General features: G+C 45.6%; 1 protein-coding gene across 13 annotated transcripts in view; it reads left to right on the top strand.

The window, feature by feature from the left end:
- The window catches only part of DST (dystonin), a 566,706-nt gene that overhangs the window by 187,020 nt on the left and 352,523 nt on the right, over nucleotides 1–27,163 (top strand). For 12 of the 13 annotated variants that reach the window (XM_044290838.1, XM_044290839.1, XM_044290836.1 and 9 more), the window contains one exon: nucleotides 13,990–14,051. In XM_044290838.1, the coding sequence (XP_044146773.1) occupies nucleotides 13,990–14,051 (62 nt within the window). Of the gene's footprint in view, nucleotides 1–11,822; nucleotides 11,941–13,989; nucleotides 14,052–27,163 lie in introns of those variants that run through there. The other variant, XM_044290843.1, reaches the window with a different exon arrangement.

Genomic DNA, 27,163 nt, shown 5'->3' with positions numbered 1-27,163 from the left:
CAGACTCAGGACGTTTTTGTTGAATGACAATTTACTGACAAAACCCGGCTGTTTAGCTCATTTATATCATCCTGGTTTAATACTTAAATATTACTTGTTCCCACAACAGGTTGGTTTTTACACAAACCACCACTACATAAGCTGGCTTCATTCTTTGCAGCAATTTGAGCCATTCTGATAAATGAGGCATAATATGCACCGATTTGATAGCCTCGCCTACTTTCACATTTATAACTCATTTCGGGCGTGATGCATTGTTTACAGTAAAACTTGTGGAGAGAACAGTTGATATATTTGGTGCAAATTAAAACGCCATTCTTTTTGGCACATTTTACGCCATAATTCTGGCACAACATGCTTAGAAAATGTCCCCCATTGTGTTTCGGGTTCTCATATGCCAGTGAATCATTCAGTCACAGCTAGCTTTACCGTTTTACACACTGCCCATTTTCAATCTCCGTTAATAACGTGTTCTGTGTGAAATCGCCCTATAAATTCTGTATAGTAACGCGACAGCGACACCTAGTGGTTGTTTGGCAGCAAAATCCAGGTTCCTGCTGTAAACTAAGCGCTTCTTTACATCTGCGTTGGCAGCTCCGCGTTGAGCCTCTGTCACAGATTCCATCAAAAAGTGTCAGGTGCCAGATCTGCTACAGCTTCAATTCCATTTTCTGCTCCTATGATGCAGAACAGAAAGACTAAGTCTGCAGCTTTGTACAGCACCAGTGTGGGTGGCAATTTCAAGAAATCCACAGTGTCCAGAATTTAAGTCCGCAGCATGTGAATTTTTGTTGTGTATTTCTGTACTATGATCAGGAGAGGATAGGAGTGATAGTAGCAAGAATGTTGGTTGTAGTTTGTTCTCACTCTGCTCCCCTAGGCCGTGTAGTGATGGGAAAGGTGTACCTTTCTTCCTTTCGGGGCACACATTGGTCTTGGGATTCTACTGCCTGATGTTGGTTTGCGGTGCCCTTGATGGTGGGAATTGTGAGATGCAAGGCAAGGGTCATGTGCAGCAGTGGAGGCAATGACGAGACATCTTTTCAGTAGAACAGTTCTTTACTTAAGATTCAAGCTTAAAGGGGTTGTCTTATCATGGACAATGGGGGCATATCGCTAGGATATGCCTCCATTGTCTTATAGGGACCCGCACCTATATCGAGAACGGAGCCCAGCAAGGTGGTGGCTAGAGGACTCTGGTCTGGCCACCACCAAGCCGGCTCCTTATAGAAGTGAGTGGGAGCATACCGCGCATGCGCGGCCACCGCTCCCATTCATTTCTTTGAGGCTGACGGAAATAACTTAGCCAGCGCTCGGCTAATTTCGCCGGCCCCATATAAAATGAATGGAGGGCTGCTGCGCATGCGCAGTGCGTCCTCCTTCACTTTCGGGGCTCCGTTCTTGATATAGGTGCGGGACCCGCACCTATAAGACAATGGGGGCATATCCTAGCGATATGCCCCCATTGTCCATAATGAGACAACCCTTTAAGTACTCACATAGGCGTGCGCAGCCTATTGCATTAGGGTGTGCACCCTAAAGCACAAAAACACACGCCCCGCGCACGTGTGTATTTGTGTATTTATGTATGTATGTATATATGTGTGTGTGTATATATATATACCGTATATATATATATATATATATATATACACACACACTGTATATACTGTATATAATTATATACACACACACACACATATATACACAGGCTGGGCCTCACCCTAGCATTGCCGTGACTCCACCTCTGCACCTAGGAACAATATATAGGGGGGGGGGGGGAGGGCACATAATATACCACAGTCAAAAATGGGGGCGGGGGGCACTAATAATTTCCACCATATAATCATACTACTGAAAAAAACTAAATAAGTATATATAAATAAGATTACAAAATAGGAGAGTATTGCGGTATGCAGGGGTACCTTTTTATTGTACTATCCTAATACTTAAAAGACAAGCTTTCAAGAGTTTTCCTTTCTTCCTCGGTATTGCTTCATACCTGAGAAAGAGAGAAACACTCTCCAAAACTTTTCTTTAGAGTTTAAAGCAGTTTCAGCACTATAATAAAATAATTTACTTACAAAAGAAGCTATTCAGTCTTCTGCTGTGCCGTCCTCTGCTTGCTTCCGCGGATCTTCCCCTCCTTTCAGTCTCTCCATAGTGCGCAGGTGCCCTGTTATGGGGGATATGTGGATGACACAGTGTTATGGGGGATCTGTGTATGACACACTTATGGGGGATCTGTGGATGACACATTGTTTTGGGGGATCTGTGAATGACACTTTTATGGGGGATCTGTGAATGACACATTTTTATGGGAGATCTGTGAATGACACATTTTTATGGGGGATCTGTGAATGACACATTTTTATGGGGGATCTGTGAATGACACATTTTTATGGGGGATCTGTGAATGACACACTGTTATGGGGGACCTATGGATGACACACTGTTATGGGGGACCTGTGGATGACACACTGTTATGGGGGACCTGTGGATGACACACTGTTATGGGGGATCTGTGGATGACACACTGTTATGGGGGATCTGTGGATGACACACTGTTATGGGGGACCTGTGGATGACACACTGTTATGGGGGACCTGTGGATGACACACTGTTATGGGGGATCTGTGGATGACACACTGTTATGGGGGACCTGTGGATGACACACTGTTATGGGGGACCTGTGGATGACACACTGTTATGGGGGACCTGTGGATGACACACTGTTATGGGGGATCTGTGGATGACATATGACTGAGGAGGGCTATCAGGGGACTTTATACAGGGGTAATATAACTGAGGGGTATCAGGGTAAATTATACAGGGGGTAATATAACTAAGGGGTATCAGGGTACACTATACAGGGGTAATATAACTGAGGAGGGCTATCAAGGACATTATACAGGGGTAATATAAGTTATATTTCCTCTGTATAATGTCCCCTGATAGCCCTCCTAAGTTATATTACCCCTGTATAATAATGTCCCCCGATACCCCTTAGTTATATTACCCCCTGTATAATAATGTACACTGATACCCCTTAGTTATATTACCCCGCCCTGTATAATTTAACCTGACACCCCTCAGTTATATTATATAACTGAGGGGTATCAGGGTACATTATACAGGGGTAATACAAGTGAGGAGGGCTATCAGGGACATAATACAGGGGTGAGGGGTAAGATAAGTTATATTACCCCTGTATAATGTCTGATAGTAGCCTAGCCCTCCTCGGTTATATTTCCCCTCATGTACCCTGATACCCCTAGTTATATTATCCCCTGTATGATTTATCCTGATACCCCTCAGATATATTATATAACTGAGGGGTATCAGGATAATACAGGCGACAACAGAGGATTCGTAGCACTGTGGGACGGGGGGGTACATACTACTTTTTTTATATGCCCAGCCCTCACCTCACCAGGACGGCCAGGCGCGCAGGCAGGGTACTACTATTCAGATGCAGCGTGACGTGACGTCAACGTCAACTCAGCCTGCGCCGCACAGCACGCACACCCTCTCTGCCTCCGCCGGGTCCGGGACTCCGCCCCCTATTTGAATACTAGCTACCGCCCGCCGGCCGCCCACAGCCAGATATTGTAAATGAATTGACAGCGCGGCGGGCGGCGGCAGCCAGCAAAACAGACAGGGAAATAGGCTGGGGGGCAGTGCGCATGGAGGTGACGAACCTATTAGAGTGTGCCCAGGCACACCCGGCACACCCCGTGCGCACGCCTATGAGTACTCAGCATATACGGAGTGGCAGATGTTATACAAATGCAGTTTGCACAGATCTTACAGGTTACACGGCTGCAAAGGTAGTTAATAGGCCAAGATGTCTCTTTAAAGCAATTCTCCTCACACTGCACTTCTGTAGCTGAATCTTGCGCAAGCATCCAGGAATGGGATGTAACACTTCTACAATGAACCCCCGGGCGGACCCCAAAGTCAGGCTATGCTCTGCACCTTTTTTACAGGTCGCTGTACTTAGTGTTCACTGCCACAATGTACTCTGCAGAGTGTGGATATTCTCTTATGCAGATGGCCAGTTTTCTCCAAGTAAGTGTTCAGGCACCATAAGGCTACATGTACACGACAGTGAAAAAAAACTCTGTTAAAAACTGACATAAGAAACGGACGTTAAAAATGGACCCATTCAATTGTATGGGGGCAGTCTGTCAGTAAAAAACGGACAAGATAGAGCATGTTCTATTTTTTTATGTCTGTTTTTCCCTGACAGTCAAAAAAACTGCCATGTGAATAACCCCATAGATTATCACTGGTCTTAAAACGGACATGTGTTGGCAGTGAAATGTACATCACATGTCCGTTTTTCACTGTCGTGTGCATGTAGCCTAAGACTTTAAACTCCTTTACACATGACTATGAAGTTCCAGTGGATCTTTTCAAATAGCAGTACGAACTCTCCACATGTCCTCTTTTACATCTGGCATGTTTTTGGTCTTTCTCTTGCCTTCCTCTGGCTGGTACCTATTCCAGGGCTGGCTTTCCTCTCAGCTCTCCTACCTAGCATGTGCTCACTCCTCTCTGCTTTAAGACTGGACTGGACAATAAACTGACCTGTTCTAACCCCTCCTTCTCTATGTAGAGAGGGTGACACCAGCTCCATCTAGTGGTGGATGTAAACATGGCTTATTAATACCTTTATCAGCGCAACAAAATACATGTGTTACATGAAATCGCAGCTTTACATCCCTTTTGCAATGTACCACACAAGTGGTAAATTTAAAGGGGTTCTCCGGCATTTAAGAAAATGAAAATACTTGAGTATTACATTATAAATATATTCCCAAATCACTTTCATTAGTTAGTAACATAGTATATAAGGCCGAAAAAGGAAATTTCAGTTCGGCCTGTTATCCTGCAAGTTGATTCAGAGGAAGGCAAAAAAACAAAAAACTTTGAGGTAGAAGCCAATTTTCCCCACTTAAGGGAAAAAAAAATTCCTTTCCGACTCCAATCAGGCAATCAGAATAACTCCCTGGATCAACGACCCCTCTCTAGTAGTTATAGCCTGTAATATTATTACACTCCAGAAATACATCCAGGCCCCTCTTGAATTCCTTTATTGTACTCACCATCACCACCTCCTCAGGCAGAGAGTTCCATAGTCTCACTGCTCTTACCGTAAAGAATCCTCTTCTATGTTTGTGTACAAACCTTCTTTTCTCCAGACGCAGAGGGTGTCCCCTCGTCACAGTCACCGTCCTGGGAATGAATAGATGATGGGATAGATCTCTATACTAACTCCTGATATATTTATACATAGTAATTAGATCTCCCCTCAGTTGTCCTTTTTTCTAAAGTGAATAACCCTAATGTTGATAATCTTTCAGAGTACTGTAGTCTCCCCATTCCAGTTATTACTTTAGTTGCCCTCCTCTGAACCCTCTCCAGCTCTGCTATGTCTGCCTTGTTCACAGGAGCCCAGAACTGTACACAGTATTCCATGTGTGATCTGACTAGTGATTTGTAAATATAATGTTATAATGGCTTGTTTTGTCTAGGGAGCAAACAGAAGAAATAAGATGGCCACCATCCTATTAGTACACACAAAACCTGTCCTAGTCACACAGGAGGACAACTTCCTTCAGAACATTGAGCTAAAGAGCTGCCTCCTCTCCTACAGGGATTATGATCCTGAAAACAGATGATCTTAGCTGAATCTCTGTGAGAATGGAGTTCATGAGGAGACGTGAAGTACAGAGAGGAGGGTGGGGGTAATGAGCAGCGAGTCTTGTACGCAGTCTCCATTACCACAGCCCACATTACCACAGTCTGTCCTGTCCATATGTTGTGTACTTCATGTCTCCTCATGAACTGCATTCCTACAGAGATTCAGCTAAGATCATCTGTATTCCGGATCATAATCGCTGACAAGCAGAGAGGATGAGGCAGGTCTGTAGCTCAGTGTTGTGAAATACCTTGTCCTGCTGTGGGATTAGGACAGATTTTGTTTGTACTAATACTACGATGGCTATTTTATTTCCCCTGATTGTTCAACAGACAAAAGGAGCCATTATAACTAATGAAAGGTATTTGGTAATATATTTATAATAAAGTAATATTTAAGTATTTATTTTCTTACTTCCCGGAGAAACCCTTTAACAATTTTGTTTTTGTTTATTCCGTTTAGGGTTATGCACATGGTGCATAATATAGTACCAACTAAGTAGATTTTCAAAATCTCATGTACACGGTGTAAATTTACCTGTGGTTCGTATTTTGAAATGCAGCATGTCAGTTTTTTGTGTGGATTTTTAGTGCATAATTTTGCACTGCAAAGGGTTTGATCTGGGGCAAATCTGCTTCAAAATCAGTGACAAAATCCATGTGGATTTTGGCAGGGATGTGATGTGGAAAAACAGCGAAAAAGTGCCCCAAAAATAGCACTGAAAATATACATACACTGCATGTACCTTTAGGGTGGTTTCACGCTGAGTTTCTGGGATGATATTTTGAGACAGACTTTCCTGTGGGTTTTTCAGCCAAGGGCAGAAGTGGATTTGAAAGGAACCGGAGATATAAAAGAAGGACTTCTACTTCTTCCTGCCTGATCTACTTTTAGCTTTGGCTGAAAAGCCTGCAGTAAAATCTGCCTCAAGGCCTCCACCAAAAACTCTGTGTAAACCTACCCTTACCCTGGGTTCACACCTGAGCGTTTGAGACGCGCGTATTTGTCGCGCGTTTTTTGCAATAGTAAACGCACGTTTGTGTGATTGACTGCAGTGTTGTCCAATGAGTCTATGGGCCAAAACACGCGACAAACGACCAAAAAAAAGCTCAAGAACTTGTTTATGCGTCGGGCGTTTTACAGCGTGTTCAAACGCGCTGTAAAACGCTCAAGTGTGAACCAGGGCCATAGGGAAGCATTGTTTTTCACGTGTTGAGCGTTTTACAGCGCGTTTGAATGCGCTGTAAAACGCTCAGGTGTGAACTTAGGGTTATACTTCTCTTCAGGATCCAACATGAAAAAGTGCATCAAACAGTCCGGTGCAGACCTTGCCTTACAGTGCTAGGCACAGTACATAGAGCCTCACCAGCCCGGTGCCTCCATAAGAGACAACCACAATGAAGCGCTCTCAGTTGTTTCCTCTCGCTGGTACAGAACAGAGAAAAACAGAGCAAACAGATGTCAGCTCTTTAGTTCTCGTTAATAGTATAGTGCACAGGAGTGATCCATGGGACACCGGAAACATGACCGACATACATGAAGCCAATTAGGCAAGATTTACTAATGTGTATGCACCAAAAATCTGTCAAAAAAAAAAAGTGGATCAATTAGGCGCATTTAGGGTTTGTACACTTTGTTCCAACATACTCCACAAGGGGCATGGCTTAGTGAAACATGGGGAGAGCTTCTCAGAGAAGGGGGGCTCAGTGTGCACCATTTTCTACCAAAATTTCAGGGCAAGCTGTTGTAAAAATCTGCCTCAAAGAAGAGTGTCTATCCTTGCACCAGATTATCCAGTATGAGCCACTGTAATAAATCTGGTGCAGGTCTAAGTAACCTAAGGCTACAGGCACACGACCGAGCTGCAGTCTTTGCGGCTTGGATGTGGACCCATCCACTTCAATGTACTCCGTGTGCTGTATGCATCCATTGCTCCGTTCCGTGGTCCGCAAAAAATATATAACCTGTCCTATTCTTGTCCATTATGTGGACAAGAATAGGCAGTTATATTAATAGCTGTCCGCGCCGTTCTGCAAATTGCGGAACGCACATGCACGCCATCCGTGTTTTGCAGAGCCTCAATTTGCGGACCGCAAAACACACAGCGGTCGTGTGTGTGTAGCCTAAGAGTAATTTCCCATGGCTGATTTTCAAGATACACGTGTAAAAAATCTGCACTAAATCCAAGCAGATTTTTACACCTCAAAATTACGCAGGTTTTTGACTTTATTAAATTCTACAGTACGTTTCTCACAAGCATTTTTTCGGTGAGTTTTTTGGCGCATTTACTTACACATCTCAAAGGGTGCATTAATTATAAATTTTATGTTTCCGTTTGTGATCCGCAAAAACGGATTGCATACGGAAACCATACCGAGTTTTTTTGCGGAAAAACAGAACGGAAACAAAACAGAAACAAAAATCTGAACAACAGATCCATGAAAAAGAGACGGCAAAACATTAATTAAATATAATAATCTCCACCGGCCGCACAGCGGTTTTCGTCTGCTTGATTCTCTGCATATTTTTCCGGATTGCGGCCGGCCCCCCATTGTAGTTTCTGGCAATGCCAGAATGCAGAGAGAACAGCCTGCTGAATATACATGAGCTAGTGTAAAACTAGCCTAAGTTTACGCCGTCTACAGGATTAGTAAATCTGGGCCTATGTTTTTCATGATTGGGGTGATCAGTAGTGATAACAAGTCATGTGGAGAATTATACTTTTTGTGAACATTTGTGGAGTTTTTAACAATCCCTTGCATATCCTTGCTTATCCCACTCCATATTGTAAGCTGGATGAAAAGTGTGCCGAAGGCCTTTACGCTGCCAGCTGGGTGACGCCATCAATAGCTCATTGTGGGAAGCATGGCAGGCGTCAGAGCCAGACCAGGTCGTGCTAAACCTACCCATACTGTGCTAGTAATTGGCACTGGAAGAGGTGGGAGTTCCCACAACTCCCTATTACTTCTGTATTGGGCTGTTGGTAAGCCCTCCCATGTGACACATCACCTAAACCTTGCGCTTTCTGCCTCCGTTCTTCCCTGCTCCTATCAGTATAAGCAAAAAACTGGAAAGAAAATAGTTCTAGTAAATGGATATTGACGCTGTGCAAACACTAATCCACTCTGCAGCGCTCACATTCCTCCCAAACTCTGGCTTTTGTGTTTGTTTCTGGCACCAAGTGTGTTTGCTTACACCACACAGAGACTTCCAATATGCCACACAATACCCTGTTTGTGTCCAGATGCAACAGTGACAAAGCGCCTGAATTTTAAATGCCTTTTAACGCCTCTGCCCCTAATGCTGGTGGCATTAGGTGACTTGTCCCGTTCTGTTTTCTAATCAGCTGCTAATAAAAAACATAGAATGAATATTAATAATAAAACAAATTCTGATACAGAAAGGTTTTTAGGACACAGTTCAATGATTCCTGATGACCTTGATGTATAGCAGTAGAGGTAATAGACAAAACATTTTACTGATGTAGGGAATAGTGATATAACTGTGCGCCATAGCCATGGGTATTCTGGGTATATCTACAGGATAGGGGTTAATGATCAGATTGGTGGGGGTCCTACTGCTGGGACCCTGTACCCAGTGGAGCCATGCACACTTTCTGTGGGGGTCCCAGAGATAGCAGAGCACTGTACTCAGCCCTCCCCAGAACTCCCATAAATCCGGCCACTCCATTTATGATGGGGGGGGGGGGGGGGGGTTCCATGGGGTAAGCGGTTCTCGTGATCCTGTGGATAGGGGATAACTTTATATAACCTGAATATCCCTTTAAGCATTGTGAGACACAGGCTTATGCCGTTTCAGTCTCATCAGTCTCTATTGGTCTGTGATGATTGATTTCGCAGACAAACTTTTGTTGTCAGTCAGGAAGGGTCTTCAGTTAAACCAGTGGAGCTCGTTTTTAACCAGAAAAGTGATTTTTTGTTTTAACTCAAGCATAGACATCATACTTCTCTTTCTAGAAATACAGGAAACTTGAACTACTAGGATAGGAGGTCCGGAAGAAAATGTGGAATAGACAGCAAAAATCTTTAGATAGCAGAAACATTGATTATTAAAGGGGTTCTCTGAGTTACAGCTGTTTATGCTCAAGATAGGTCATCAGTATCAGAAAGGTGTGAACACCGGGCACCTTCCACCGTTCAGGTGTTTTGGGTTGCTGTGATGCCAGAAACCAATAGTGCAGAAGGCATGCATATACTGGAGCCGGCATATTGAATCTGCCCCTGAGCTGCAGTACCCCGCATGGCCACTACACAGTGTACGGCGCTGTCTACTTTCCCACAACATGGCAGTCCGAAACAGCTGATTGGCCAGGTGCCAGACTGCCACCAAGCTGTTCATGCTTTGCTGTTTTTTCCGCCACTTTTTTAGTCAGTTTTTTGTTGCAAACACATTAGCAAATCTGGGCCACAGTGTTCAGATAGAATTTACAGCATCCATATAAACAGCGTTTTAGTGCACAAGAAAATAGTGCATATGATGCACAGGCTTTGTTGATGCCCCCAAAAAATCTCTCAAAGGCTTTGTTGTGTCATTTAGGAGTTCTCTTTATACTGTCAGGAATTCTTGACCCAAGTCTAAGGTCCCATTCACACAACTGTAGTTTCGGTCCGCATCCGCACTTTTTACAGATTGCACTCGGACTCATTTATTTCTATTGTTCCGCAAAAAAAAAAAAAAAAACACACGCAACACACCACATGCTGTCCACATCCGTATGTCTGTTCCATGGTCTTACAAAAAAAGAAAGAACATGCCCTGTTCTAGGAGAACAGGAGAACATGCCCTGTTCAAGAATAGGTATTATTACAATATGTCCACAAAATAGCAGATGCAACAGACGTCATCCGTATTTTTTGCAGACTGCAAAATACACAGTCGAGTGAATGCACCCTAAGGGCTCATGCACATGACAGTATGCCCTCCGAGACGGGGCTATTGTCCTGCAGACATAATATCATATTAGTGCAGGACAATAGTCTGGCGGGCGGCCCGATGCGCACAGCATCATAGTAACCTATGATGCTGTGTACTCCCGTGCGCACGATGTATGCCGCTCTGGGACATATGGCCTGCTCACGGACCGTATGTCTCGGGAGGGCATATGGTCGTGTGCATGAGCCCCAATACAGATACTAGAACACACAAGGTGGAGGCAGGATGTATAAACTAGCACTAGAAGATATGAACAAGAGCGCCAGTTGATTGTATAGCCAAGAATTGCCATCACTGCTGTAGCTGCTTGAGTCAGCCGCGTGAGATTTTGCTTTGGTCCAGTTTCCATTGGTCTGTAGATGGGGCATAGCGAATGCTTCTGATGACCACAAATGAAAATGAGATGAGAACAGGTTGCACTCCCAGTGCTGGCGATGCTTCTGGTTGTCGGATACATCAATTATGTTACTATCATCAATAAATGATACCAGCTCATTCAGTCTATGGTCAGAAAGGAATTATTACTAACCAGGAAATATTCCTCTATTATAACCTAGTTTCAATGCCAGCAACTCAAGGTTGGCAAACATTTTGGATTTCCTATCTACTCTTGAAATAAATGTTTAACTTTTAGTTGAAAATGTAACAGCGCTTGGTATAAAATAGAGCGTCAAAACCTGACCTGAGGCTCTGCAAATGAGAATGAAAGAAAGTGAAAACCGCACAAACCAGGCTCCTAGGCATCTCAGTCACGGACTGTTGTAACCCTTTCAGCGGTGAAGAGTCTCTTCCCTGGCTCCCATCCACCCCCTCAGTCTGAACCCGGGCAGGGATGCACTCCACCGACACAGCATTTTGCAGTAATTTCCCATTTCCCTTATACATGTCCCAGCATTTAGTCCATAATCCTTTTTTTAAGTACAAAATGCAGTCCTTATTTGGGGAAATATAGGGTTAATCATTTTGTGGTCAGCGTGGTGGATATTCTAAGAACTGATGCTTTTTATGTAATGAGGTATTTCTCAGCTAGCTGGCAGTGCAGACAGATCGGTACTATGCAGTGGTTCTACTTGAATGACATGCTAGTGCTGGTGTGCGAGGTTCGCTATGGGTGTTGCTGACAGGCGGAGTTGTCCTCGTCACTGAATTTTCCTTCCTGCACTGCAAAAGCTAAATCTACTTTAATTTGCCATCAGGAAGGGTAGGAAGAATGATGTGGCATCTGCATAGTAGTGAGCAGGATCTGCATGCAGTGCTGGTAACGCTCATGTGCTGTATGGGTCAGTATGTGCCTTTGTACTACTTGTTGTTTCGTGCTTCTCTCTGCTGTGTATCTGTGTGTACCTCTTACTGACGGCTACCTGAAATGTATCATGATTGGCAATTTCCCCCTAGCATCAGCACAATCCCCAAATCTATAGTATGTATGCTGACATTTCTCATTTATATCTTTTTGTCTGACAATCAATATTGTTCAAATTATAGCTCCCACATAACTGAAAAAGTAGTCAGATATGCCATTCATAGGTCTGGGAAAGTTGGGTGACAATCCATGTGGTGGTTTTATGTTTGTCATGTTGCTAGTCACCCACTTTCCTAGATTCCAATATACTTTTAGCGAATTGGCAATGGGGGGGGGGGGGGGGTGCATATATTATTATTATTATAATTTTTTTTTGGGGGGGGGGGGGGTTATTGTAAGGGATTACCTTCTCAGGACAACCACCGTCCATATGTTTTATCGCGGATAGTCGTTTAGGGAGCAGCTTTGGATCTAGGGCGCTCAATCATGTGTTACATTGACATCCATTGATTTCAGCGGTACTCACTGTACTGTAGCGCTTTGATGCTTCCCCAGGTAATAAGTGATGTGATCACAGGATTTAAAGCAACTGGATCCCTGGTGATCAGCTCATGGTCCGGGCTGTCTAGAGAGAATAGGGGATGTTTAGGTAGAAAACAATATTACAGTATACAGTAGATTGCCTATAAATATTAGATGGTAAACCTTCTATATTTGTAGTATAATACGTTTGATTTTCAGCTTTGTTACCTTGTGCATAGCCGCAGGTATAATGATGTGGCTGCTGTTGGGATTATCACTGTATACTTTTTTTGTTTTTGTTTTATTTTTTCCAATGGGAAATCAAGTAAGTGCCCCCTGGTGGCAGCTAAAGTCATGCATAAATTGATATTTAGCCTTTTTATATGAAGGATAGCAGATTTTAGATCTTTAAAAATGTGTTCACAAAAAATGTTTCCTGTTATTTTTTGAGAAACAAAACCCTAAAACAAAACAGTGAAATAAAATGCATACCAGATCACTATCGGATTATATGAGAGCAGGGCTCCTGCTCTTTACTGCACGGGAGACCCCTGTAAAAAGGCAGAGGCCTAGAATAATACCCATTAATGTTGGCCGTAAAAACACATATCAGCGGTCTTTCAGGCTGACTATTGAGCAGGTATGGGCTGTCTAGTAGAAATTTCTGTGCAGCTTTCTGTGCACCAAATACGCACGAAAAACCTTGTGTTATTTGTGTTATTTTTGCAGATTTAATGCCTATTTGATGCAGATCTCACCCTTGAATTGAAATGGGTGAAATCCGCACAAAAGAACTAAAGAATTGACATGCCGCATGGTAGGTCAGTTTCCACATGGAGTGAAAAATCAAAGTGTACATGAGTTTTGTGAAATCTCACTCGTTGCTGGTATGAGAATCTGAGCAGAAAAAACACGCTTAGTCCACAGTATTTGGTCATGATTTGTAAGTCAAAACCAGGAGTGGTTCCAAAACACAGAAGAGACCCAAATCTTTCTATTATACCTTTTCTCGGTAGGTTCCATTTCTGGTTTTGGCTTACAAACACTGACCAAATACTGACCATGTGAAAGAGGCCTAGAGCAGTAAATTGACTAGTATGCAGTCTTGTGTACTGCACGTGTCTCTCAACCTGTAAACTCAATTAAAAGTGCTGCAAAAGTGTAGGTATAGCTGCAGCCTTAGGGAACGGCCACACTGTCAGGTTTGTATATGCAGTTTTGGAAGCCAAACCAGGAGTGAATTCAAAAAGGAGAGGAAGTCGTATCTGTCATGTATACTTTCTCTCCTTTTATGACCCACTCCTGATTATTATGGGATAGGGAAGTAGGAAGAGCTACCAAGAACAATTTATGATTTATCTTCTGCATCACTACTGCATTCTGTCCTCCACTAACATACAAACACAGGACATACAATTTGTTTCTTTATGTGCTCTATAAAGGACGAATGTATATCTGACTTGTCATCAAATGTGTAAAAATTATTTTTCCTTTGTATTTTCAGATGAAAGAGACAAAGTACAAAAGAAGACATTCACCAAATGGATTAACCAGCACCTTATGAAGGTGAGTAAATGATAGTACAAGTACCAAAGTCACACATGACGGAAGTAGTGGAAATAGTGATATATATATTTAATTTCCGTTTTATTACCTTCGATTCAAAGGGGTTGTTAGATACTGATGATCTATCCCCCTATGGGTGTAGCAACAGTTTTTACCCAACAGGCGTTTCATAGAATTTATAGACTTTTGGTTGGAAAAATGAAAAATTTAATTTCTTCAAATAAAATGTTGCTTTAGCCCAAAATTTCATTTTCTCAAGGGGTAACAGGAGAAAAAGCACACCACAATTTGTTAAACATTTTCTCCTGAAAATAGCAACAACCCATATGTGGTCGTAAAATGCTGTAAGGGCACACTGCAAGGCTTAGAAGTGAAGAAGCACCATTTGGCTTTTGGTGAGCAGATTTTGCTGGAATGGTTCTTGGGTGTCATGTCACATTTCCAGGGTCCCTAAGGTACCAGTACAGTATAAAACCACGTTTTAGAAATTAAATCCCTTCAAGGAATTCACCTAGGGGTACAGTATTTGGCTTGACCCCACCGGTGTTTCATAGAAATTTCTAAGATTGGAACATGAAATAAGTGAATAATAAAAATGACATTGTATTTCAATAATATGTTGTTTTAGCCTCATTTGTCTCATCTTAACAAATAATAATAGGAGCAAAAGCGCCCCAAAGTTACGTAATTTTTCTCAAGTATGGCAATACACCCAATGTGGTGTGAGGCGGGACAATTCAGAGAGTCTCTTTTCCCAGGGTTTCTTGGGCATACACAGCAAAACGATACAGGCTTGCTTCAGCAAACAAAATAACAGTTCATGAAAATAACCAAAAATTCTGTGATATAAGCTTCTCACCAGCTTGTAGGTTTTCACCTAAAGATTCCACTTTGCATAGTGGTCTTCCTCTCAGACCAACACACACACACACACACACTGCTCTTTGGCAGCGTGCCTTTTAATTAGTTTTCCACCTGGTTGAGGTAGGAACACCCGGGATGAAGTATGGGAGTGACCTTCCCACCCGAGCTCTTCAGTCACTCCTAAAACCCAAACTCCAGCTACCACAAACTCAGTGATCTAGCATCACTGGTCACAACCTACCTCCGGGAAATATATCACTGAGAGTAGCAGCCTCAATGATACATATCTGCCATCTTTGACCTCACCCATTGAATGCTTGCAGTGGTCATAAACTGTGGTCATAAGTACTATGTGCATTTTGAGGCCCAGTATGGTGATTTGCATTGCTTGTGCTGACAACTGTAGATACTTGGGTGAAATAATAAATGGAACCCCCCGAGAAGTGACCCCATTTTGAAAACTCTGCCCATAAAGGTATTAAAGAGTGGCGTGAGCATTTTGACACAGCATGTCAAAATACAGTAAAAAAAATTAATAAAAAATTGCAATTTTTGTCACAGATATGGCATCTATCGCCCTTTATGTTGTTAGGCGGGTTCTAAAGGGTTCTGAAATGCCATAAATATGGACTCAAACTGTCGTTTTAGTACAGTGCAAGGTTCAGAAGGAAGAGCGCATACTTTGACAGTGGGGAAAATTGGCTTCTACAGTTTTTTTTTTTACTTCCTGTGGATCAACTTGCAGGATAACAGGCTGAACTGAATGGACGAATGTCTGTTGGTTTTGGTCTTGCAACGTACATTGTGTGAGAAAAATGGCATGTCCTCTCTATTCTGCTGGTCCGTACGATTACAGAGATGCCAATTTTATGTAGTTGTTTTAAAGTTTTGCTACTTTTACACAATTAAAGCATATTTTTTTTAAATCATGTTTTTGTGTCACCATTTTCTGAGAGCTATATTTTACTAGCAATGGTCTAGTGTGACGGCTGTGTTTTGCGAGACAGGTCATTAGTATTGTCCTGGAAAACCAAATGTGTACTTTTGACTTGGCATACAGATGCTTACGTCCTTTACACTAGACATAGTTGGCAAGCCTGGTGCGAACAATGTAGTCACAGATGTGGTCAAATCATAGTTTTTGCTGCCATATTTTTTTTTTTATGCACTATGTGACTTGAAACGTTTTACTGTTTGAATATGGTGCCTACATACTTATGCGGTATACTGTAAGTACAGAACATTAATGCTTTTTGAGGTACAGTTTAAACATTGAAATGTTCTTGAAGCTATGGACAATCTGCTATTGATTTGATCACACAGGTTTATAGGCAGATCTGAGTGTGATTTTCAATGTTGTATTGTCTAGACGTCCTTAGATAAATACTACAAAATGAAACATAGTAGTATAAATTTTGCATGTTTGCTTTGGCATCACTATGTCTCTAGGACCTCATTCAGATTGCTGCGTGAGTGTATTTTAGGGTCTGTATTAGAGTGCCTTCACACGTGGCAAGTTTGGAATGGAATCGGTTCCAGTCGTCCGAATGGGGCTGTTTTGGTAGGAAGCACACACGGATTTCTGCAAGATCGGTGGGGGTCTGACACCCGACACCTCCGCTGATCAGCTGCGCGTGCTGTCTCTTCCTGCTCGCAATAGACACTGCGCGCACCTACCCTTCATACAGCTGATTGGTGGATGTGCCGGGTGTCAGACCCCCGCTGATCTGATACAGATGACCTATCCTGAGGATTAAAAGGCCCTTTAACAAAAATGTGAAAACTCTAAAGAAACTCTGTGTGTAAAGGAGGCCTTATGGCGCTGTTGTGTGAGGAGAATGTGAGTCAGATGATGCTGTCATCAGCCCTCTGTATGCATCCATAGGAAATGCAGACTGGGAGTTGGTGCGCGTTGCCAAGTTGGCTCCGTGCAAGTATATGGTTTAAATGAGACAAAATCAAGCTGAGACGAGTCATAGACTGGAAAAAAGAACATAATATTAAATAGCATGGTAGCGAGGCAGTCATTTATACTGCTGAGACATGAACAAATGTGCTTTTATGACCTGGTATGTGGGCAGCATTTGCCAGTGGCAGGGGGTACCCCTGATATGAATGTAACCTACTTTGTATGCATAAATAGAAGGTGTGGGTGTCTTGCTGTAGAGATCCTTATGTATTAACTTTTAAACATTTAGGATAATTGAAAAATAACTTTTCTCACAGGGACTTGTAATTTTGTGGCAACTCCCTGGGAAGTCAATAGCCACCGTTTAGGCGCTCAACCCCCACACAGGAGGGTCAATTACATATGTCAAACAAAGGTGGAACATACAAACTCCATGCAGATGTCATCCCTGGTCAGATATGAATCTAGGACTCCAGCGCTGCAAGCCACCAGTGCAACCACTGAGCCACCACTCTTCCCAAGCACATCTGCCATACAATGTACAACTCCAGCTTTGGCCAAGATAGCAAAACCGCTGCAAGTTAGACATACTGGTTTCTTTTGGAATAAATTATTGAGGAAAAGGGAGGGAGAGATAGTAGGAAAAGATAACTAGCACATGGTTGACTCATTTCTTGGGTGGTAAAAAAGTGGGTCATTGAGATAACAGCTACTATGTGCTGCAATGTAATATTCATACTGCATAAATGAATACAGGGAGTGCAAAGTCTGTATAATGCATGGTTAGAGAACACATACAAACACTATGTAATATATCATCTTTTACTTTGTTGATTAGTTATAAAACTCGAATTAGTCATATAGCTCTGTTCGCACTAGTCTTATTGCCAGGCCATCATGGTATTTTTGAGAAGAGTAGAACAGTCTTCATCTCTTCCGCTAAAGGAATCAGCACCGTTGCATTTACAATCACGAAATTTGCCACACGGGTACATCAGCTTTTTTAGACCGGGTCTCAGCTCTCTAGCATGTACCGTTCCTGAGATATTCCCCAAAAATGCATTAGTCACTAGAAGCTTGGTCACATGACCATTATCAGCCAATAGAAGCTTGCAGGCCCTTAGTGTCCACATGCACACAGTTTTATACCAGGTTTCCATAACATCCCAGCCATTTTTCTTCACTGCTGTAGGTCAGATTTAAAGGAAATCCGTCATCAGGATAATCGCTATTGAAGTAAAGCCATAGCCTAATAGCACTTAGTACCTTGTTTCTAGATGTGCCTTTGTTCCAGCCAGTAAGGTGACCAGAGGGGCGTCATTCTTACAGGAAGGAGCCCAGGCATGCCTCCTGCTACAATATGCCCACCCACCCCTTCTACATCACATTTAAAGGGGTTTTGCCATCTCAGATAATGGGGGCATATTGCTAGGATATTCCCCCATTGTCTGATAGAGGTGGGACCCGCACCTACAATGAAAATGGAGCGGGGAAATGAATGGAGGGCGCACTGCGCATGCACAGCCGCCCTCCATTCATATAGGGCCACCGAAAATGGGCTCGGCTATTTCCGTCTGCCCCATAAATAGGAGCAGGGGCCATGCGCACAGTGCGCTCCCATTCCCTTCTATGGTGGATGGACCCCGGGAAATCCGGAATCCTACAGCCACAGCATTCCCTGCTCCGTTCTCGTTGTAGGTGCGGGTCCCAGAGGTGGGACGCACACCTATCAGACAATGGGGGCATATCCTAGAGATATGCCCCCATTGTCTGAGATGGGAATACCCCTTTAAGCTATAACTCTGCCCCCCTTTTCCCTGCTCCCAGCATGAGGGCGGAGATGGGCACATGGGCACTAGCAGGAGGCGTGCCTGGGCTCCTTTCTGCAAGAGTGATGCCCCTCTGGGCACCTTACTGGCTCATTTGCATACCAAATAAACTGGATTTTAAGAAGATAGAAAACATCTATTGCTGAAACAAAGGCACATCTGGAAATAAGGTACTAAGTGCTATTAGGTCATGGCTTTACTTCAATAGCGATTATCCTGGTGACAGATTTCCTAGGGGCAAGGTGCTGTGGATGACACTGTTAAGGGAGCGGAGTGCTGCGGAGGGGCAGGTAGGGTGGCCATTCAGGCCACCCTTAAAAGACGGACTTAAAAACTCCACCCCCAAGTCCAGCTATGCAACGCCCCCTACCCCGGTTAGGCCACACACCTTCCCACTCCGCAGCCGACGGGGATACGGGGATTGAAAAACTGAAGGTAAAAATCAACTTCTGTCAGCTGCAGGGGTGGGAGGGAGGGCGACTTTCTCCCTGCAGCTCACACTCAGACAGCACAGTGCTGCTGTCTGAGAGTGAGCTGTTCAAAAGGACATCCCTGTGTCCGTCCAGGCCCTGTGCCAGACGGAGGACAGGGAGTCTGAAAGCTGGACTGTCCGCCCTCAAACTGTCCGGGGCAGGCTGCTGTGGAGGTCACAATAAAGGGGACGGTCCACTATGGAGGTCAGTGTTAAGGTGCAGATTGCTGTAGAGGCCACTGTTAAGGGAGCGGGGTGTTGTGGAAATCACTGTTAAGGAGACGGGGTACTGTGGTGGTCTCTAATAAAGGGGCGGCCGCTGTGAAGGTTACTGTTAACGAGGTGGGTCGCTGTGGAGGTCACTGTTAAAGGGACAGGATGCTGTGGAGGTCACTGTTAAAGGGGGGGGGCGCTGTAGAGGTCAGTGTTAAGGAGTGGGGTGCTGTACAGTTCACTGTTAAAGGGGCGGGTTGTTGTGGAGGTCACATTATAAGGGAACGTCGCTCTGTGGCGGTCACTTTTAAGGAGACTGGGTACTGTGGAGGTCACTAATAAAAAGGAGGCGGCCGCTGTGGAGGTCACTGTTAAAGGGGAGGGTGCTGTGGATGTTACTGTTAAGGGGGCAGGCCGCTGTGAGGTCAATGTTAAAGGGGCGGTCACTGTGGAGGTCACTGTTAAGGATGGAGGGGACTGTGGAGGCCACTATTAAAGGGGCAGCTGCGCAGAAGGTTCCATGAGGCCTGGTCACACATCACGGATTAGATGTGAACTTGCAGCATTGCACAGTACCGACAAAGCGGATGAGAATTTCTGTCGTCCACACGCTGCATATAAAATTGTCAGTTTATCAGTGGATTTCTCTTGCAGATTTCACCTTTTGCAATGGAAAGGGTGAAATCTGCTGGCTTTTCTCCAGCAAAATGTTAAACCACGCGCAGCGGTATTTGTCCGGACGAAGAAAAACCCTTTAAAGAGAACCTGTCAGCGGCAAAAGCCATCCCAAACCACCAGCAGTCCCTTCAAGTAGCCGGCAGTGAGTTTCTAATGATGACTTTCTTACTGCATTCTGATGAGGCAGAAGTATGAAAAATGATCTTTTATCCTCCGTCCGCGCTATTTTCCAGTCATGCTTCAAGTCAAGGTAACCGCGCCCCCTTCCCTGCCCCTTCTCTGTGAATGCATAGCTATAGTGAAGTGGTGGTGGGTTTGGTGAGGGACTGTCCTTGGCTGCAGAATGTATCCAGAATGGGTAGAAAAGACACTGGAGGCTGCTTGTTATTGAATGTGTGTGAATAGAGCATTAGTGTTGCTAGCAGTACAGCATTAAATCCTAGAGACCTTTCTAGTGTAAGGTACTTTCACACCAGCGTTATTTTTTTCCGGTATTGAAATGCGGTAAAGGGCCTCAATACCAGGAAAAAAAACGCTTCCGTTTTGTCCCAATGCATTCTGAATGGAAAGCAATCCGTTCAGTATGCATAAGGATGTCTTCTGTTACGTTCCCTGTACGGTATTTGACTTGCTGTAGTTTTTTTTTCCCGCCAAAATTCCAGAACACCACCGCACTTGCCAGATCCGGCATTCATTTCCATTGAAATGTATTAATGCCGGATTCGGTACCAAGTGTTCCAGAAATTGCCGCATCGCCGGAACCAGTTTTCCTGTCCACGCATGCGCAGTTCTTTCTAGTTTTGAAAAAATTTAATACCGGATCCGTTATTCCCGATGATACCGGAAAGACGGATCCGGTATTTCGATGAATTAAAAGATATCCGCTTGCATACGGATCCAGCAGGCAGTTCCAGCAATGGAACTGCCTTCCGGATTCTAACAACGCTAATGTGAAAGTACCCTAAATGTAGCCATTATTCTAGAAATATCCTCGACTCTGATGTCTATGCTGTACACCTTGTAAATAAATGTGTATTACCGGTAATGAAGCCCAGAGACCACTGCCTAAGTGCTATAGAGACTGCAAAGAAATAAGTAGCTTTTGTCTACTTGTGTTTTGTAGTTACCATAGCAACATGCAGATCTGTTGTCATCAAATGTGACTCAGGAAAGGAAAGATTCCTTCAAGTCTTTCCACACAGTCTGATTACAGCTCTAGGTGATGTCTACATCATACCTCCCAACTTTTTAAATGAACAAAGAGGGACACATTGTGTGGCACGCAAAGCGCGCCGCGCCAAATTTTTTCAGCACAAGGCCATGCCTCTAAACATAACTATGCACCTAATCCCAACCAGTGCTTCTAATGCCCCCACATAGAAATGATTCCCCCTTCATGCCACCGAACAGTATTTATGCCCAGCTGTGCCCCCAGTAATATGCCCAGTTATGTGCCCCCTCACAGAATTATGCCCAGCTATTCCCACAGTAATATGTCCGGTTATGTGCCTCCAATAATATGCCCAGCTGTGCCCTCCGTAATATGCCCTGTTATGTGCTCCCAGTAATATGCCCAGCTGAGCCCCCAGTAATGTGTTCAGTTATGTACCCCTAGTAATATGCCCTGTTATGTGCCTTCAGTAATATGCCTATCTGTGCCCACGGTAATATGTCCATCTGTGCCCCCAGTAATATGCCCTGTTATGTGCCCCCAGTAATATGCCCTAAGTGCCCCCGGTAAATTCAGTAATATGCCCAGCTGTGCCCCCAGTAATATACAGTTATGTGCCACCAGTAATATGCCCAGTTGTGTGCCCAGTAATATGCCCTGTTATGTGCCCCCAGTAATATGCCCCCAGAAAGTAAAAAAATAAACACCACATGCTTACCTTGTTCCTAGCAGCAGCAGGACATTGGCTGCTTTGGTCTGTGGAGGAGGCGGAGCTGAGGCTGACTGCCAGCCAGGCCCGCCTTCCTGCACAGACGAGAGGTGTGGATAGATGGCAGGAGGGAGGAATGATAAAGCAGGGAGCCGATGCCGACTCTGCTTTATCATAATACACAGACAACTGTCTCTGCTTCCTATGGAATCAGAGACAGCTGCCAGAAAGTGGGACATAGCTCCCCTGGACCGGGACAGCCACTGCAATCCGGGACGGTTGGGAGTTATTCTACTACATGCTTATGGCTAAAGTTTCCCTGCTTTTATAGTGCACCAGAAATTCCTACCAATCAAGAAGTGCTGTAAAGGGCTAGGCCGCTCCTGTCAGTTCTGTGAAGGGCTAGGCCGCTCCTGTCAGTTCTGTGAAGGGCTAGGCCACTCCTCTTAGCGCTGTGAAGGGCTAGGCCGCTCCTCTCAGTGCTTTGAAGGGCTAGGCCACTCCTCACATTGCTGTGAAGGGCTAGGCTGCTCCTGTCAGAGCTGTGAAGGGCTAGGCCGCTACCCTTAGCACTGTGAAGGGCTAGGCCGCTACCCTCAGCGCTGTGAAGGGCTAGGCCACTCCTCTTAGCGCTGTGAAGGGCTAGGCCGCTCCTCTCAGTGCTCTGAAGGGCTACGCCGCTCCTGTCAGTTCTGTGAAGGGCTAGGCCGCTCCTCTCAGTGCTGTGAAGGGCTAGGCCGCTCCTCTCAGTGCTGTGAAGGGCTAGGCCGCTCCTCTCAGTGCTGTGAAGGGCTAGGCCGCTCCTCTCAGTGCTGTGAAGGGCTAGGACGCTCCTCTCAGTGCTGTGAAGGGCTAGGACGCTCCTCTCAGTGCTGTGAAGGGCTAGGACGCTCCTCTCAGTGCTGTGAAGGGCTAGGACGCTCCTCTCAGTGCTGTGAAGGGCTAGGACGCTCCTGTCAGTTCTGTGAAGGGCTAGGCCACTCCTCTTAGCGCTGTGAAGGGCTAGGCCGCTCCTCTCAGTGCTGTGAAGGGCTACGCCGCTCCTGTCAGTTCTGTGAAGGGCTAGGCCTCTCCTCTCAGTGCTGTGAAGGGCTAGGCCGCTACCCTTAGCACTGTGAAGGGCTAGGCCACTCCTCTTAGCGCTGTGAAGGGCTAGGCCGCTCCTCTCAGTGCTGTGAAGGGCTAGGCCGCTCCTCTCAGTGCTGTGAAGGGCTAGGACGCTCCTCTCAGTGCTGTGAAGGGCTAGGACGCTCCTCTCAGTTCTGTGAAGGGCTAGGCCGCTCCTCTCAGTGCTGTGAAGGGCTAGGACTCTACCCTCAGCATTGTGAAGGGCTAGGGCGCTCCTGTCAGAGCTGTGAAGGGCTAGGACGCTCCTGTCAGAGCTGTGAAGGGCTAGGACGCTCCTGTCAGAGCTGTGAAGGGCTAGGACGCTCCTGTCAGAGCTGTGAAGGGCTAGGACGCTCCTGTCAGAGCTGTGAAGGGCTAGGACGCTCCTGTCAGAGCTGTGAAGGGCTAGGACGCTCCTGTCAGAGCTGTGAAGGGCTAGGACGCTCCTGTCAGAGCTGTGAAGGGCTAGGACGCTCCTGTCAGAGCTGTGAAGGGCTAGGACGCTCCTGTCAGTGCTGTGAAATACTAGTCCACTATCCTCAGTGCTGTGGAGGGCTAGGCCACTATCCTCAGTGCTGTGAAGGGCTAGGCCACTCCCCTCAGTGCTGTCAAAAGCTAGGCCGCTCCTGTCAGTGCTGTGAAGGGCTAGGCCACTCCTCACATTGCTGTGAAGGGCTAGGCTGCTCCTGTCAGAGCTGTGAAGGGCTAGGCTGCTCCTGTCAGAGCTGTGAAGGGTCAGGCCACTCCCCTCAGTGCTGTCAAAGGCTAGGCCGCTCCTGTCAGTGCTGTGAAGGGCTAGGACGCTCCTGTCAGTGCTGTGAAGGGCTAGGCTGCTCCTGTCAGTGCTGTGAAGGGCTAGTCCACTATCCTCAGTGCTGTGAAAGGCTAGGCCGCTCCTCTCATTGTTGTGAAGGGCTAGGCCGCTCCTCTCATTGTTGTGAAGGGCTAGGCCGCTCCTGTCAGAGCTGTGAAGGGCTAGTCCACTATCCTCAGTGCTGTGAAGGGCTAGACCGCTCCCCTCAATGCCGTGAAAGTCTAGGCCGCTCCTCTCATTGCTGTGAAGGGCTAGGCCGCTCCTGTCAGAGCTGTGAAGGGCCAGGCCGCTCCTGTCAGAGCTGTGAAGGGCCAGGCCGCTCCTGTCAGAGCTGTGAAGGGCCAGGCCGCTCCTTTCAGAGCTGTGAAGGGCCAGGCACTCTCCACACATACATGGACGCAGTCATACACGCACTCTCCACACATACATGGACGCAGTCATACACGCACTCTCCACACATACATGGACGCAGTCATACACACAGTCTCCACACATACATGGACGCAGTCATACACACACTTTCCACACATACATGGACGCAGTCATACACACACTTTCCACACATACATGGACGCAGTCATACACGCACTCTCCACATACATGGACGCAGTCATACACACACTCTCCACATACATGGACGCAGTCATACACACACTTTCCACACATACATGGACGCAGTCATACACACACTCTCCACACATACATGGACGCAGTCATACACACACTCTCCACACCTGCATGGACGCAGTCATACACACTTTCCACACATACATGGACGCAGTCATACACGCACTCTCCACATATACATGGACGCAGTCATACACGCACTCTCCACACATACATGGACGCAGTCATACACGCACTCTCCACACATACATGGACGCAATCATACACGCACTCTCTCCACATACATGGACGCAGTCATACATGCACTCTCCACACATACATGGATGCAGTCATACACGCACTCTCCACATACATGGACGCAGTCATACACACACTCTCCACACATACATGGACGCAGTCATACACACACTCTCCACACATACATGGACGCAGTCATACACACACTTTCCACACATACATGGACGCAGTCATACACGCACTCTCCACACATACATGGACGCAGTCATACACACACTCTCCACACATACATGGACGCAGTCATACACGCACTCTCCACACATACATGGACGCAATCATACACGCACTCTCTCCACATACATGGACGCAGTCATACACGCACTCTCCACACATACATGGATGCAGTCATACACGCACTCTCCACATACATAGACGCAGTCATACACACACTCTCCACATATACATGGACGCAGTCATACACACACGCTCCACACATACATGGACGCGCTCATACACACACTCAGACATCCCAACCTGCAAAAACTCATTTCAGGGAGGTGCACTTCTCATTTCAGGGAGGTTTTTTTTGTTTTTTTTCACGAACTTTTTATTACATTTTCCAAACATATGAAGTATCTGCACACTTTGCTCTATGGTGTGGAGGACCGGGCTCATTACCCTGCCCCAAATTATCATATTTATATATATGATTAAAGCATCCAGGAGGTGTGAATTTAACACTGGGGTAAATAATATCATTAAAATGGAGGGTTAAATGTGTAAATGTATTTTTAAAAAAATACATCTCTCTCAATAGTTATATAGCTACTGAATGAGACAGAAGGGATGCCTTTAACATATATATCTCCTTGAGAAGCCAATTTGACCCTAAAGGGTTAATTCAACCTGTAATCTAAACTCTGTCCTGTCACTTCTCTGATCTCTCTGCTCTGCAATCTGACTGAGATAAACCTTTCCGGGAGATATTGTCTCACATGCGGGTGTCAGGGAGCTGCTATCTAATAGCGGGAGACTCCCTAACCCTCCGGGAGAGTTGAGATCCCTGCACACTCTCCACATACATGGATGCATTCATGCACAGTCACCACATACATGGACGCACACATATACAATACACATATATAGACACCCAGCTTTCCTGCTGTGCCTCTCCCCCATACTCTAATGCCTCTGAACTTGTGCCATGCAGGATAGCAGGGAAGCTGGATGACATTTCATAATATAATTCACCCAGCTTTCCTACTGTACTGCAGGTCACATGTGCACAGTCTGGGAAAGCTGAATATAACCCCAGTTCCCCTGCCACTCACATCACTGGTGCAGTTGTGGCAGCCCAACCTGATGTTCAGCATGCTGGGCAGGGAAGGTTCAACTTCAAGCAGCAGGAATCGCGGGTAAAAAGGGGGCGGGGCTATTATAGCTCCGCCCACGTCGGGCCGTCCTGTTGCTGGTTACTGTCCATCATAAGAACTAAGGAGGGGAGAGGCGGAGCAATGTCTCTGATGTCAGGTCAGAGGTGTAAGTACAGCACTCTGGACCCCATGCAGGAGAAGTCAGCTGCTCTCACAGGGGCCCGGGGTGACGTACAGTGACTGCTCCCGGGCCCCTTCTGAGCTCGGGCTCTGAAGCAGCTGCTTCCCGCCACTGATTCCTCTGTAGTGCAGGATGCATTGTCCACACATACATGGACGCAGTCATACACGCACTCTCCACATACATGGACGCAGTCATACACACACTCTCCACACATACATGGACGCAGTCATACACGCACTCTCCACACATACATGGACGCAGTCATACACGCACTCTCCACACATACATGGACGCAGTCATACACGCACTCTCCACATACATGGACGCAGTCATACACGCACTCTCCACACATACATGGATGCAGTCATACACGCACTCTCCACACATACATGGACGCAGTCATACACGCACTCTTCACACATACATGGACGCAGTCATACACGCACTCTCCACATACATGGACGCAGTCATACACGCACTCTCCACATACATGGACGCAGTCATACACGCACTCTCCACACATACATGGACGCAGTCATACACGCACTCTCCACACATACATGGACGCAGTCATACACACACTCTCCACATACATGGACGCAGTCATACACACACTTTCCACACATACATGGACGCAGTCATACACGCACTCTCCACATACATGGACGCAGTCATACACACACTCTCCACACATACATGGACGCAGTCATACACACACTTTCCACACATACATGGACGCAGTCATACACGCACTCTCCACACATACATGGGCGCAGTCATACACACACTCTCCACACATACATGGACGCAGTCATACATACACTCTCCACATACATGGACGCAGTCATACACACACTTTCCACACATACATGGATGCAGTCATACACACACTCTCCACACATACATGGACGCAGTCATACACACA

The sequence above is a fragment of the Bufo gargarizans genome, chromosome 4 (assembly GCF_014858855.1).
Source record: "Bufo gargarizans isolate SCDJY-AF-19 chromosome 4, ASM1485885v1, whole genome shotgun sequence".
In the NCBI taxonomy this organism is placed as follows: Eukaryota; Metazoa; Chordata; class Amphibia; order Anura; family Bufonidae; genus Bufo; species Bufo gargarizans.
The sequence above is the reverse complement of the archived record's forward strand: the minus strand, read 5'-3'. Positions and strand labels throughout refer to the sequence as shown.